The 15,956-nt window shown below is 33.7% G+C and overlaps 1 protein-coding gene across 4 annotated transcripts in view; it reads right to left on the reverse strand.

Moving 5' to 3' along the window:
- The window catches only part of MAP4K5 (mitogen-activated protein kinase kinase kinase kinase 5), a 141,185-nt gene that overhangs the window by 64,079 nt on the left and 61,150 nt on the right, over positions 1–15,956 (reverse strand). For all 4 annotated transcript variants that reach the window (XM_027111192.1, XM_027111191.1, XM_027111190.1 and 1 more), the window contains exons 6-11: positions 13,993–14,048; positions 8,997–9,044; positions 8,539–8,581; positions 7,689–7,761; positions 4,133–4,264; positions 2,182–2,244 (exon numbers count right to left, since the gene is read on the reverse strand). In XM_027111192.1, the coding sequence (XP_026966993.1) occupies positions 2,182–2,244; positions 4,133–4,264; positions 7,689–7,761; positions 8,539–8,581; positions 8,997–9,044; positions 13,993–14,048 (415 nt within the window). The remainder of the gene's footprint in view (positions 1–2,181; positions 2,245–4,132; positions 4,265–7,688; positions 7,762–8,538; positions 8,582–8,996; positions 9,045–13,992; positions 14,049–15,956) is intronic.

A 15,956-nucleotide genomic window follows, 5' to 3' on the forward strand; every position in this document is an offset into this window, starting at 1 on the left:
TCTTTGGTGTTACTAAATAAAATTAACTTACAAGCAGTTAGAAAGACTGAAGCACATGATTTTTTTTCTTTGGCCTCTTAGCTCTATATAAGCCAAAACACTAAACCCAAAGCACAGTATATTCCTTGGAGAATATACCAGCTTCATCTCTTAAGTAAAATGCAATAAGTTAACAGAACACTGATATATAATCTCTAAAACATACACTAAAAACTAGAAATGGGTAGGTGTGTCATCTATAAGGTTTATAACCTTGTGTTCTAGGTACGACTTAGGAGTCAAAATGACCTTTTCTCATTGCCTAATTTATACAGTATGTAAATGTTTTGTTATATCCAAATTGTTGGGTGGCATGAGGTAGGGTGAGTAATGTAAGAGACTGTTTAAACCCTTAAAAAGTCACTGAATTTCTCAGGAACATGGTCAAAGAAGAGGGAGCGATCTTTGTAAACAGATGAGTTTTCCTGCTACCTGTATTGATGAAATGGGGAAAGGAAGAAGATATAAATTAAAGGAATCTGGGAACTCCCTGGCGGTCCAGTGGTTAGGACTTGGCGCTTTCACTGCCGTGGGCCTGGGTTTGATCCTTGGTCGGGAAACAAAGATCCCGCAAGCTGAGCGGCCAAAAAATTAATTAATTAATTAAGGAAATCATATTTTGATTATGAACTAAAGGCAAAGAGAGGTACTGCCGAGATTCCACTGGAGGAGGGACTGGGCAAGAACCAAAGAGAATAACCTTAATCATTACCAATGACAGCAACGACACAGCAGTTCTCTTCAGAGAAATCAAATCACTGCATTACGTTTGGTAGCTTGTGGCACACATATCACGGAGTGAGAAGGCACCTGAGACTGGCAAAGGTACTCCAATGGTAATGACTGTTCTGGAATCTGACTACAAACGCAGCTGTTTTAGCTAACGGTCATTCATTCCTGAATGAATATTCAGTCACTCCTGCCACAAAGTCCTCCAGTTCCAGTTGTTTAGGAACTTAGGCTAATAACGAATAGGAAGAAACCCACGTCAATACAAAGGAATACAGCTAGCAGAAGGACATAAACTCCTTTACTTCTACAGTGTGATTTGCCTTTCATTCCTGGCATTATCCCCAGAATGGCCTGGCTCCTAAATAATACTAGGTACATACAGACAGGCTAATAAACATAAAAAAGTGGTTTAGAACTTGTACTGGGGACAGGCCTCTTAGAATCGGTAATAAGATATGGACTGTCTCACCAGAAAAAACGAATACACATAAAGAATTCTGGGGGCTCATGTATTTCCCAAGGTCTCCCAAGAGATCCATGTAATCTAGATGAAGAATTACTGAATTTAAGAATTTGGAAACTTTTATTTCCACGGTTTCTTTTATTAAATGTATGGAAAGACATTACCAGAAAAACAATTTTCAGTTTTTCCCATTTAATTGAAGACGTCTTTTACGGACTATAATAGGCAAACTGCTTTACTTTGTACGAGAAACAAAAGATTAGGATGCAAATAAGTAATAACCTTTTGAATGTTAGGGAAAGAAGGAGAGAAAAGCCAGTAGGGATTGATCTTAAATGTCACTGTATCTGGGAAACCTTCTCCTATTACTTCTCATGGAAGTCAACATGTAATTAATGGGAGTAAAGGAATACAGGGCAAAATATGAATCTCCAAAATCTTAATATATTCATTTCAAATCATTTCCTCACCACACCTCCTATTCAAGCTGCCAAAAACTAATAAAATGCTCAGAGTTTTATGAGAGAAGTACATTATAAAGGAACACTGACCAGAAAATAAACCTAGATCCTTGCAATAGCTCTGCAAGTAAATTAGATGTGTAACTTCAGGGAAACTGTTTAATGCCTCTGGGTTTCAGTTTCACCACTTTTAAATAAGGGAGGGCTTCCGTGGTGGTGCAGTGGTTGAGAGTCCGCCTGCCAATGCAGGGGACACGGGTTCATGCCCCGGTCTGGGAAGATCCCACATGCCGCGGAGTGGCTGGGCCCGTGAGCCATGGCTGCTGAGCCTGCGCGTCCAGAGCCTGTGCTCCGCAGCGGGAGGGGCCACAACAGTGGGAGGACCGCGTACCGCAAAAATAAATAAATAAAATAAAATAAGGGAATTGAACCTTTGTCCCTTTCAGCCATAAAATGCTATAAATCTATATATATTCTATAACTCACCATTTTGTTTTGTCCTTTAGTTTCGGAGGCTGAAAATTACTTTTTGACATTAAGAAGAGGGCCCTGGAATAAAAATTTCAGTTAAAGAGCAATACAAAACACTTTAATTATTACATTTAATAATCAGAATCATATTCTATAATGAACTTATGCAAGATTACTACATATGTAGGTACTCATGATAACTGGTATAGAATATGGAAATTAATATTTTATATTTTGGATACCCTATGAAAAATTTCTCCTGGTTACAGAAAGGATCTTTAAGTTTCCAACAAGCTCTTATTCACATGGCGAAGCACCAAATGTTTGAGAAGGTTTTTATTACCATACCATTACATATATAACTAGTGTTATATCTTAAGCACAAGTCTATATAATTGTGTATCATTCTGTAACACACAGAGATGATATGCTACTCTAACATTAGGTTGTATGTTTAACCAAAGATTAGCCTCTACAATTATTTTGGGTGAATAGGCAAATTATACCCACTTCCTAGTCTGTCCCCTTTTGGACAATAATTTTCCACATTCTCTTGTTATGAACAGAAATCAACCTACAAGAGGACTTTCCTTCTCGATGAACTTACCTTTGACCAATTTTTTTTAATGGACTATGGGGCTAGACGGATGGAGGATTTAAGAAGGAAGTTTTATTTCAGTATTTCCTACAAAACCCCATATTTCCAAGTAAACTCCTTAGCCTTTTTTTTTAAATACCAAAGATATTTTCTCTTTTTAAAAATTAAATGATTCATATATAAAGGAAAACCTTAAAAGAAAAAAAGTCTGATTCCTCCCACCTTAAGACATTATTTAAAATGTTCTGCTTTTCTTTTCAGTCTTTATCTAAATATTAACCAATTACTAACTTATTATAATTATAATAGGCAATATTCTGTTCTGCTTTTTTCACTAATAATCAATTTTCCATGTTGCTTTGGTTTATATATATATTAGCTGCCCTTAACTGCTAAAAAATTTGCTTAACAATTCACCAACGAATGGACATTTAGATTTTTCCCTGTAATCCCTAACTGAATAATTCTTAGCTTTTTCTTTTCTTGAATTATTTCCTAAGTATAACTTTCCCAATAGTGGAATCAGTGCAACATTTTTATTGCCCATAACAAATAACATCTAAATTATTTTCCTAAAGGCCTGTACTTAACAGCATTTCAGCTAAAAGCAGATATCGTTTAACTTATATATCTTTAGGTACTTGTGAGGTTAAATAGTTTTCCATGTTTCTTTAGTATCTGGTACTTGCTCATAAACAATTTATCTTTTGCTCTTAAGAGTCTTTGAATGAGTTATCTATGTAATATATAGTAACCTGCTGTCTAACATATGTTAGGAGAATACTGTATTTTGTTGATCTTCTTTTTAACTTTATACTATTTACATTAAAAGTTTAAATTTTAGCCCAATTTATTTTTTCCTTCTAAAAACCCCTTCACAGTCTCTCAAATATTTTTTTCTGAGATAATATACTCTAAAATATAAATGATTATACTAAGCATCTACCTGCTCCTTATCCCTAGACAAAGTAAAAAGAAACAAAATCAAATGAGAATAGAAAAAAAACCTCATTTGCATTCTATCATCTGTTTATAGATCCACTTAGGACAAAAAAGCCCATTTTTAATTAATAGACGAATAAACAAAGACTTAAAAAGACTTTTTTAATGATAACTGCTGTATCCTAGTATGATTTTTAAAGGAAATTTGTTTTACGCTTCAGACAGTATAGATGATTCACTCTATGTTGTCTTAGAAGTAGCAATACAAGAGAGATCAGGTTTTAGATGAGATTATCCCTAAGTCCCTCAGAACACTTTCACTATTTCAACATACTTTAAAATGAGCTTGGAATACCCAAGTTATGAGTATTTCACTCTCCCTGAAGCCCTTACTAGTAACTGCATAATTGTAAATACTGAGAACACCTCATGGGATGAAGATCAAACATAGGTGGCTGAAGTTCTCCAAGTTCAATTGCTGTTATTCCTACTGCCCAGATATCACAGAGTTGGTTGTAGCCACCATTCTTTTCTACTGCTGCAACTTCTGGGGCCATCCTAGAAGGAATCAATTAATATAACATTTTTATTTTTAAAAAATGATATGAAATCTGTTCTTTGTTATATTCACTAGACTTCTTGGAGGGAAAGAGGCTGAGAGGCATTTACTAGGAAAGAAGAAACTTTACTAGAAAAGACAATATAAGACCACATATATACACAGATACACACACTCTTTTAAAACTTATTATTTAAAAATCTTGAACCTTCTCTGAACACTGTTGCTCTGAGGAAAAACTGTGTTGTCTTACTTTAGTTTCTGTCTTGTGAATCTTGTTTTATAACATGGGAAAAGAAAAAGAACACCTAAATCTCTGTGAAGGTCAGAGAAAAGCTCCCAAAGGAGGAGAGATTTATAGAATGAATTAGCAGGGAGCTAAGGGGACATTTTAGTCAGAGGAAACAAGTACAAATGCAGGGGGACAGGAGAGCACGGAACACCTGGAAAGGTGATAGGACAGTGCTACTCAATATATGATCTACAGACAGGTATAGGGCCATAAACAGCTTGTTATCAGTCTGTGATAAGTGCAGAAACTGAGAGCAGGTATTCTCATCCAGATAAATGATCATTTTTTTAGTAGTTTATTTTATAAATGTATTAGGCTGTGATAGACAGAAAATGAAAAAAAATAAAACAAGGTCATTCATCACAGTTTGAGAGGGTCTAGAACGTATTTGGAAAATAAACCTCAGAGACAGAGGCTAGATAATGAATGATTATATAAGGAAGTTTAGACTTTACTGTAAAAAATGAAAGATTTAATTATGATATAAAACTTATGACAACATGAAGGATAGTGTGAGAAGAGGTGAAACCAGAATCAGGTAGATGAGTTAGAAGACTATCTGAAAAACACAAGGGAAAAATAAAGGACTTTTCAAAGGCAGTGGCAGGGGGCATAGAACGAAAGGGGCTGACTGAAGAGATTGATTTGAGTATAAAATGCTTGTGGATACTGAAGTAGTGCTATTATCAAACAACTGTTGAGTATATATAAGACTGAAGGTCAACTGAGTAGCTGAATTCGAGTTACCTATTTGGGAGTCAATGGTGTATAATGATGGCATCTGAAGTTATAAAAGCATAGGTGATATCGCTCAGGGGAAATACTCGTTTATTTTTTGAATGTTTATAATTTTTAAATTATTTTTTATTTATGTTGAATATCAACAAGGTAGAAGTTGTTTTTATGTGCACTTAGGTTACACAAACTTATATAACACAATGTCTCTCAACTTAAGTGCGGTTAAGGGTATAAAACACCTATACCAAAAATGCTACATGCAAGTACTACATACATAATAATGGGTATAGGATTAAAGAGAAGAAAATGATCATCATGGAACAAGATGATTACAGAGTAAGGAAGTTGAGCTGGAATCCAGAGAAAACATACAGATTTCATCTCCTGTGCCCACTAGAATCAGTGGTGGCTAACTGAGCGCCAAATTGACCAGGACTGTTGTCAATAGTCATGCACTGACCATTCATCTTTTACAACATGATTTTTAATATCATCAACTTATCCCATTGACTTGAATGACTGTACATAATTTCCTTATAATTCCTGTTACATATGCATACTTTCTCTCAATTTTTCATTATTAAAGAAATGTGATAAAGCTTTTCATATGTCAATTCATGGCTCTCTGATAAATTACAACAAGCAGAATTGAGACTAAAGAACATAAACATTGCTTAAGGTTTTTGAAAAACATTACTGTCAAATTATCCTTCAAAACTGTTCTACTAACTTCCACTTTCACTGTCAAATATTTATTGATAGTCATAGGTATTACCCATGATTCCAAGTATTTTTTAATTTGATAGAAAAGAATATCATTGTTTATTTAATGTACAGTTTGGGTCATCACTGGGGGAAACAATTTTCATATTTTATGAGATCTCATATATATTTTTTGAGATCTCATATATTTTAATAACTGCTTCTAATTAGCAGAAACATTCTTTTTATTGAATTGTTAAGAACTTACATATTAACGATATTAAAACCTAATTTGTCGTATTTTCTTTTTTGATTTGTTACTTGCCTTTTACTTTTGTTTAAGCTGGTAGACATATAGAAGCCTTAAATTTTCATGTAGTTAAATCTATCAAACAAATCTAGCAATGGTTTATACTTTTATGCCAAGAAAGGCTTACTCAACTCTTGAAGCAGTCAGTCACTGATAGTTCTTTTGGTTTCATCTTTATATTTAACTATTTCCATATACAACTTTTGAAACTCGAAGTGAGGATTTTTATTGTATAACTTGTGAATTTTATTTTTAAAGAAAAAGTATTAGCAATGTGAGTTTTAAAACTTTATATAGGGCTTCCCTGATGGTGCAGTGGTTAAGAGTCCGCCTGCCAATGCAGGGGACACGGGTGCGAGCCCTGGTCCGGGAAGATTCCACATGCCGCAAAGCAACTGAGTGTGTGCGCCACAACTACTGAGCCTGTGCTCTAGAGCCCACGAGCCACAACTACTGAGCCTGCATGCTACAACTACTGAAGCACGTGTGCCTAGAGCCTGTGCTCCGCAACAAGAGAAGCCACAGCAATGAGAAGCCCAAGCACTGCAATGAGTAGCCCCCGCTCGCCACAACTAGAGAAAGCCCACGTGCAGCAAAAAAGACCCAACGCAGCCCCCCCAAAGAAACAAAAAACCTTTATATAAAAATTTGCTAATGAGATAAAAAGACTGAACACATCAAATCTAGTATAAATATCATCCCTGATCAATAACTCTTTGAGGTTCCATCTACAATTTATTTTGGCGTTAGGTATGAAGTATGGAGCTACTCTAAAATTCTTTCCAAATAATAAATTATCCAAGCACTGTATATTAAAGAATCCAATCTTTCACATAAACTTTAAATGTCACTTTTTATAATACTCAGTATTTTACACATTAAGGTTTATTACTAGGCTTTTTATTATATTTCAATTATCTAACTTCATTAATGAAAGCAGTATTTTAGAAAGATTATTTTGTTAGTAATTGGTAGGATGCATTAGAAGTAGGGTGGCTGGTGAGGACCAATGGTAGTGTAGGATGCATGAGTTTTAACAAGAAAGTGAAGTCCTAGATTAAAATACAAGCAATACCAAAGAAAGGGTAATAAAATGACAAAAGATTGTAATATAATTTTCTTTTGAAAATCTCCTACCTATGAGTCCTCTCAACACAGCATCTGAGGGACAGTAGGAATTATTAGCACTTTAACACAGGGAAAGCTGGACAATGGAAATGTGTATCAAAATTTCCTAACCCAATCAGACCTATGATAGTGTCAAGGAGCACGCAAGTGTCCAGACTCCAGTCAAGCACGAATTTTATTACTAAGCAACAATGCTGATCACTAACCTTGAAGAAATAAAAATGCACAAAATTCAATTATAATAATATCTTACCAATAAGGGGTGCCAATGAAAGATTTTCTCTTGGCAATGGTAGCTGTTATTTTTGCAGCCACACCAAAGTCAGCTGGTGGGGAAAAAAACAAAACAGAAAATTTTGGTTTTCAATAAAACCACCACCATTTCTATATTTTACACTCAGGGATACCATTATTAATAATTCAGATAGTAATACTAAAGAAATGTATTTATATTGAATACCTAAATCTCTTCTTGCTTAGTTCAAAACGTAATCATTAAAAGAAAATAACTTACTGGTACTTTATTAGAATGAAAACATACTTTATTAAGAACACAGATAATAAAAAAATTTCCATTACAAGTACCTTGAGTTAAGTTGGAAAAAAAAATCCACCTGGATTGCTTTTATTCTAACACAATCAAGGTTAGAATTTTGGTGCTATTTTTAAAAGTTCCTTTTTCTATGTATAAACTCCTTTTATTGCTGTTAAACATGGTTATAAAAAACTAAAGACTCACATAGTTCATTTTTGTCATTTAACACATTAGGGGATTTTACTCTTATTCTTCTTAACTACTAATTTTGATGACTGAATAATGTTCCATAAGTTGATTTATCACAGTTTAAAAGTTTTTCTACTGCTAGACCTATGTTTCCATTTTTTCCCTATTATAAATAATGTTATGATTAATACTTTAGCAAATATGGATTTTTTATCTTTAGGATTAACTTCCTTAAACTGAATAAAGTAAAATTACTGGGTCAAAAGATGAACATTATTGTGGCTCTTCATGTGAATATTAAATTTGTATAATGTTATTCTCATTTAAAATTATACTAAAATTTTTTGAAAAAAAATTTTAGGAATTTGAAATAACATACCTAATTTTACATCACCATGATCTGTCAATAAAATATTTGCACCCTAAAACAAAAATACAAATATCATTAAATTAGCATCATAAAATTCCTTTCAATAAAATTATCAATTTAAACATATTGAATTTATTTTTTATTATTATTCTTTTATTGAAGTGTAGCTGATTTACAGTGTTGTGCTAATCCCTGCTGTACAGCAGAGTGACTCAGTTATACACAGAGACATTCTTTTTTTTAATATTCTTTTCCATTATGGCTTGTCTTAGGATATTGAATATAGTTCCCTGTGCTATACAGTAGAACTTTGTTTATCCATCCTATATACAATAGTTTGCACCTGCTAATCCCAAACTCTCAGTCCTCCCCTCCCCCACTCCCCTCCCCCTAGGCAACCACAGCTCTGTTCTCTATGCTTTTGAGTCTTAAACATATTGAGTTTAAATTGAGTTAAATAAACTTACCTTGATATCTCTATGCATTTTCCCTTTAGTATGCAAATAGGCAAGACCCTGAAGTTTAAAAAAAAAATGTATGCATTAGCAAAACTACAAACTTCACATCTAAATTTCTACTTAAAGATCTTATTGAATAAGAAAAACTAGAATGTCCTTTATTCGAGGGGAAAAAACCTAGATGTGTTTCTTCTTAGTAATCAATGTTTACTGTATTTTAAGACTTCTGAATTCATTTTCTGATAAAAATCAGAAATATTTTACTATAACACCCGTCACCACAATCAAGATAATTAACATATTCATCACTCCCAAAAGTTCCTCCCACATATAAACACTGATATACTTTGTTGCTATAAATACTTCCAAAATTTTCTAGAGTTTTATGTAAATGGAATCATACAGTATATTCTTTTTTATCTGGCTTCTTTCATTCACAATAATTAATCTGACATTCCCTGTTAATGTGTTATCAATATTTCATTCTTTTTTATTACTGAGTAGCATTCCACTGTACAGATATTACAGAATTTGTTTATTTATTCACCTGTTGATAGACATTTGGGTTGCTGGGTTGTTTCCAGCTTTTGGCTATTATATATAAACCTGCTTTGAAGATTTATGTCAAGTATTTGTATGATTTTTCCCTCTTGGGTAAATACCTAGGAGTATAATGGCTGGATCAGATGGTGGTACAAGTTTAAACTTTTAGGCAACTGCCAAACTGTCTTCCAAAGCAGCTGTACCATTTTACACTGAACCTAGCAGTGTACGAGAGTTCCAGTTAATCCACATTCTCACCAACCTTCCAAAGGTCAGTCTTTTTAATTTTAGCCATTCTAACTGGTGTGTAGTAGTATCTCACTGTAGTTTTTTTTTTTTTTTTTTTTTTTTTTTGTGGTACGCGGGCCTCTCACTGTTGTGGCCTCTCCCGGTGCGGAGCACGGGCTCCGGACGCGCAGGCTCAGCGGCCATGGCTCACGGGCCCAGCCGCTCCGCGGCATGTGGGATCTTCCCGGACCGGGGCACGAACTCGTGTCCCCTGCATCGTCAGGCGGAGTCTCAACCACTGCGCCACCAGGGAAGCCCATCACTGTAGTTTTAATTCACACTTTTCTAATAACTAATGATATTGAGCATCTTTTCCATGTCCTCATTTGCCATCTATACAGCTTCTTTGATGAAGCATCTGTTTAAATCTTTTGTCCATTTGTTTATTTGGTGGTTGTTTTCCTATTATTGAGTTTTGAGAGTTCTTTATATACTCTGGATACAAGTCCTTAATCAGATTTATACTTTGCAAATATCTTCCTCTGGCCTGTAGCCTGTCTTTTTATTCTCTTAACAGTGTGTCTTGAAAAGCAGAAGTTTTAAATTTTGACCAAGTCAAATTTGCCAAGTTTTTCTTTTATGGATCATGCTTTTTATGTTATGTCCGAAAAGGCTTTTATTAACTCAAGATTGCAAAATTTTCTATGTTTTCTTCTAGAAGTTCTAGTTTGAGGTTTTACATTTAGATCTAAGTGATTAGTATTGAGTTAATTTTTACACATGGTATGAAACGTGGTTCAAAGTTCATGTGTCTGTATATGGTTCAAAGTTAACGTGTCTGAAGTTATAATAATAAGTTCAATTATTCCAGACCCATTTATTGAAAAACCTATCCTTTCTCCTTTGTCAAAAATCAGTAGCCATATATGCATGGAATTACTTCTGGTCTTTCTATTCTGTTCCACTGAACTACTTATCTACCCTTATGCCAATGCTTACTACTATGCTTTGTTAGTGTAGTTTTATAAGTCTTGAAATTGCTCCTGCTGGCCCTCAAATTTTTTTGTTCTTTTTCACAATTGTTTGACTATTCCAGTTCCTTTGGGTTTCTGTAGGAATTTTAGAATCAGCTTGTCAATTTCTAGAAGGAAAAAAAAAAGCTTCCTTTGATTTTGACTGGAACTGCGTTGAATCTATACGTCAATTTGGGGGAGAACTGGTATCTTTACTGAACTTTCTGATCCATGAATATAGGAATACTACAGATAGCAAAGCTCTCAGTTTACTTAGGTCTTCTTTAATTTCTCTGAGCAGTTTTATAGTTTTTAGTATATAGTTATTTATGCATCTTTGTCATATATATCCCTAAGAATGTCATATTTTTGTTATAAATTGTACTTTTTATTTTAATTTCTGATTGTTGCTAGTGTATGGAAATCCAATTGATTTTGTATATTAATCTTGAATCTTGCAAACTTCCTAGTCTCACTCACTCGTTTTAGTAGATACTTTGTAGATTCTATTCCATTTTCTACAAAGATGGTTATGTGATCTGTGAATAAAGACAGTTTTAATTCTTACTTTCTAGTCTAGATGCCTTTTATTTCATTGCTTTTGCTTTTTGTCCTGGCTAAACCTCCTAGTACTATGTTAAAAAGAAGTGGTGAAAGCAGACATCTTTGCTTTGTTTGACTGACCTTTGTGGGAAAGAATCTAGTCTTTTACCATTAAATATGATTTAGTCATAAGTTTGCCACAGGTGCTCTTTAGCAGGCTGCATTAGTTCCTTTCTTTTCTCAGTATGGTAAGAATTTTTATCAGAAATAAATCTTGGATTTAGCTAAATGCGTTTCTGTATGTCTATTTAGATGATCACATGGTTTTGCTTCTCTTTTTGTTTGCTAATATAATCAATTACTTGAAATGATTTTTGAATGTTAAATCAACACTGCCTTCTAGGATAAAACTCACTTGTTTATGATGTATTACCTTTTTAAATATTGTTGGACTACCTTTGCTAACCTTTTATTTTCCTTTTCAAATTTTGTACCTATTAAACGTTCATGAAGGATATTAGTTCACAGTTTTGTTCTTTTGTAAAGTCTGATTTTGGTTTCAGATCAATGCTGACCCATAAGATGATCTGGGAGGTATTCTCTACTCTTCAATTTTCTAGAAGAGTTTGTGTTGAATTGGCATTATTTCTTCCTTAAATGTTTGGTAGAATTTATCCATGACATCATCTGGCTTGGACTGTTCTTTGTGGGAATAGATAGAGGACTATCCAGATGATTTCTAATTGAGCTATGATAGTTTGTGCCTTTCAAGGACACTATTTCCATTTCATCTAAACTGCAGGCTTTTTTGCTATAAAGTTGTTCATAATACTCCTTGGCTACTGAATATCCTTGTCATCCTTTTAATATTTGTAGATTCTGTCATAATGTCCCTCCATTCATTCCAAATATTGGTACCTTGCATCTTCTCTTCTTATTTTTCCTGATAATCTGGTTTATCAATTTTATTGATTTTCTTAAAGAATGAGATTTTGGTTTCATTGATCTTTCTTGTATTATTCTGCTTTCTATTTCACGGATTTCCACCGTGATCTTTATTATTTCTGTCCTCTGCTTACTTTGGCTTTAGTTTGATCACCTTTTTCTAGTTTCTTAAGGTGGAAGTTGAGGATTTTGTTCTGTGAGTTCAACTTTTTTAGATTTTCCATATAACTGAGATTCTACATACAAATATTTGTTTTTCTGTGCCTGGCTCATTTCACTTAGCATAATGTCCTCCAGGTTCATCTGTGTTGTAACAAATGACAGGATTTCTTTTTTTGTGGCTGAATAATACTCCACTGTATTTATAAACCATGCCTCTTTATCCATTCACCGGTTGACAGACATTAGATGTGGAACTTTGTCAGCATAAGAGAACTTTTAAATTGGAACTAATATCTTGGAGGTCATCCCTTCTAGAGCCTCATTTTATACTTGGGGAACTACAACCATAGATGAGAGATCATGGTCATATACCAGGGCCAGACTGCAAACACAAGTTTTTGTTTTGTTTTCTACCTCCATCCAGTACTCTGTCCATTACTTAAAGAGGCAGTGATCTTTGGAAATTAAAACATAAAGAACACTAATCTGTCAACAATTTTCTGCTCTGAGTGCATGATTAGGTTTCTATTTTATATGGATATTAAAAAAAGCAGATTTCTTTGTTATGTAAATATTACAGAAATATAAATTATTTATATATATATGTTTACTTTCATATATCTAACAATAAAACTTTAAAGCATGTGGAAACCAACTCTTTTGGAAATGACTAGAACTTTCCCTTAAATCAGGTCAAATTCCCAATTTCTAAAATATGGAAGAATAACTTATAGAACACCAATTTCACTTCTAAACAAATTACACAATCTAGGAAATATAGAGATAGAAGCATCAATTAACAAGTATCAGCTGTGAATTGCCAAAATAAAAAACACAGTCCCTACTACTAATCTTGCTTCTTAAATTAAATGCCTTAAAGTATATGAACAAAATTATTAATTGCTAATTTTTTCAACCACTAATCTTTCAAGGAATTAACAAAATAAATTGGAAGAAATGCTGCCTACTCTATATACCTATTGAAGATTCATAACCTACTTTAACATACTAAAAGCTCTCACAGGATGTGAAATAAGGAAGTAAAGAAATCTCAACTTAATAAGATGTTTAGAAGCTTCTAAAAAGGATTCTGATAACGATAGCACTTATTAATATTACACAGAACAAAGATTTCCAGATAACATTCTGGGTCATTGTTATGCAACTTTACTCTCATTTTGGGAGAAATGGTAAAAGAACTCATGTCTTTTGCAAAAGGATTCCTTTTACTGCCATAAAACTTGAAGGGAAAGCTTAGACAAGGTGTTATAATTGAGAGGTCTGGTGATTCATTCATGAAAAACAATTCACACCTGTGGCTTTCCTCAGCTTTGCAGCAATTGAGGGCTAAGCACTACAAAGCAGAACCAAACATCACCATTGTGTATACCAGCATCAACTTAAATGAATTTCTGCGACTCATTCACAAAAGAAATAACTAGGCTTACAGAATTACCAGAGGTTAACAGAAACATTTAGTTTACTCTTTTTCTTTTAGGCAGATCACCATTTTATTGTTTTCAACTGTGAAACTAGAACTGCATTTCTATCTACATAAGCAAACATAGTACCTGTAAAGTTTCTCTGCATACATAGGCTATTTGCAATTCTGATAATGGTCCTGTAACTAGAAAGAAAAAAAGAGACCACATGTTACACATTTCAATACAACAGATTAAAAACATTTTAAAAATGAGAAACAATTATAAAACTTCTGTATAAATCATTGGGTGACTTCTCCTCATGAGCATATATTATTCTTATAATCAGGAAACAAAAAAAAAGTAAAGTTGAAAATTTTTAAATGTACTTTAAAAATGGAAGATTTAAAGCTACCAAGAGGTATCACCTCACACCAGTCAGAATGGCCATCATCAAAAAATGTACAAACAATAAATGCTGGAGAGGGTGTGGAGAAAAGGGAACCCTCTTGCACTGTTGCTGGGAATGTAAATTCATAGAGCCACTATGAAGAACAGTATGGAGGTTCCTTAAAAAAGTAAAAATAGATCTACCATATGACCCAGCAATCCCATTACTGGGCATATACCCTAAGAAAACCATATTTAAAAAGATACATGTACCACAATGTTCATTTCAGCACTATTTACAATAGCCAGGATACGGAAGCAATGTAAATGTCCATCAATAGATGAATGGATAAAGATGTGGCTCATATATAAAGTGGAATATTACTCAGCCATAGAAAGAAACGAAATTGAGTTATTTGTAGTGATGTGGATGGACCTAGAGACTGTAATACAGAGTGAAGTAAGTCAGAAAGAGAAAAACAAATATCGTATGCTAACACATATATATGGAATAAAAAAAAATGGTTCTGAAGAACCTAGGGGCAGGACAGGAATAAAGAGGCAGACGTAGAGAATGGACTTGAGGACACAGGGAGGGGGAAGGGTATGCTGGGACGAAGTGAGAGAGTGGCATGGACATACATACACTACCAAATGTAAAATAGATAGCTAGTGGGAAGCAGCCGCATAGCACAGGGAGGTCAGCTCGGTGCTTTGTGACCACCTAGAGGGGTGGGATAGGGAGGGTGGGAGGGAGACACAAGAGGGAGGAGATATGGGGATATATGTATACATATAGCTGATTCACTTTGTTATACAGCAGAAACTAACACAACTTTGTAAAGCAATTATACTCCAGTAAAGATGTTAAAAAAAAAAATGGAAGATTTGTTCCATAACAACTTTGGACAGTGAAAATATTAAGCACCCATAATGTGCAAAGCACAGTACTGGACATCACAGGATGTTCTATACAAAGCAATGGACATGATCTCAATCCTGAACAATATTTTAAACAATAAAGCCCCCAAATGAGAAAAACATATATAATTAATTACAGTTACATACACAAGTTAGAGGACCATACAGGGATCGACTGCTGAAATATACTAGAAGGCATCATTTATTTTTTTAAAAGTCAAGATATCATTTCCTTAGCATAATTCTTTACTATATCTATCGAAACAAGGAGCTTGATCCAATACCTTACCTAAGTATCCAAAAAGCAATTAGGTCACTTCTGAAAACCAAATCTCTCCCTATGAAATATAAAATCCTTCTGCAAGTACCCAACTAGGGGCTTTTGAAATATGCCTTCCAATATCATGAAAGAATATTTGAAATCCGGGGTGGTATTTGCTGACAGTGAAATCAAAATCAGATACACTTACATGTAATCTTTACTTAAGAAAATATTTTACTACATATTTTAATCACTGGTTCCCTACACCTACTCAGGAACATAAAATTTTGATTCACAGTAACTTGATAAAATAGGAGTAATAGAAGGGTTTTGAAACCACTTTATTAACAGTTATTATAGGTGTAGTTATTCTTGATTACTATGCTATCTAGTATATTTACAGGGATGAATACTTTTTAAATTCAATTTAATTCAATAAATAGCAGGTTTAATAATGGAAAGCAGAAATTTCATAAAGAAATAAAATTAATGTCTCAAAATAATTCTTTCAATTTAAAAGGGTAAGTAGTAAAAAATTAAA

Source organism: Aethalodelphis obliquidens, unplaced genomic scaffold (genome assembly GCF_003676395.1).
Source record: "Aethalodelphis obliquidens isolate GAN/ISIS:26980383/991018 unplaced genomic scaffold, ASM367639v1 scaffold10, whole genome shotgun sequence".
NCBI classification, from domain to species: Eukaryota; Metazoa; Chordata; class Mammalia; order Artiodactyla; family Delphinidae; genus Aethalodelphis; species Aethalodelphis obliquidens.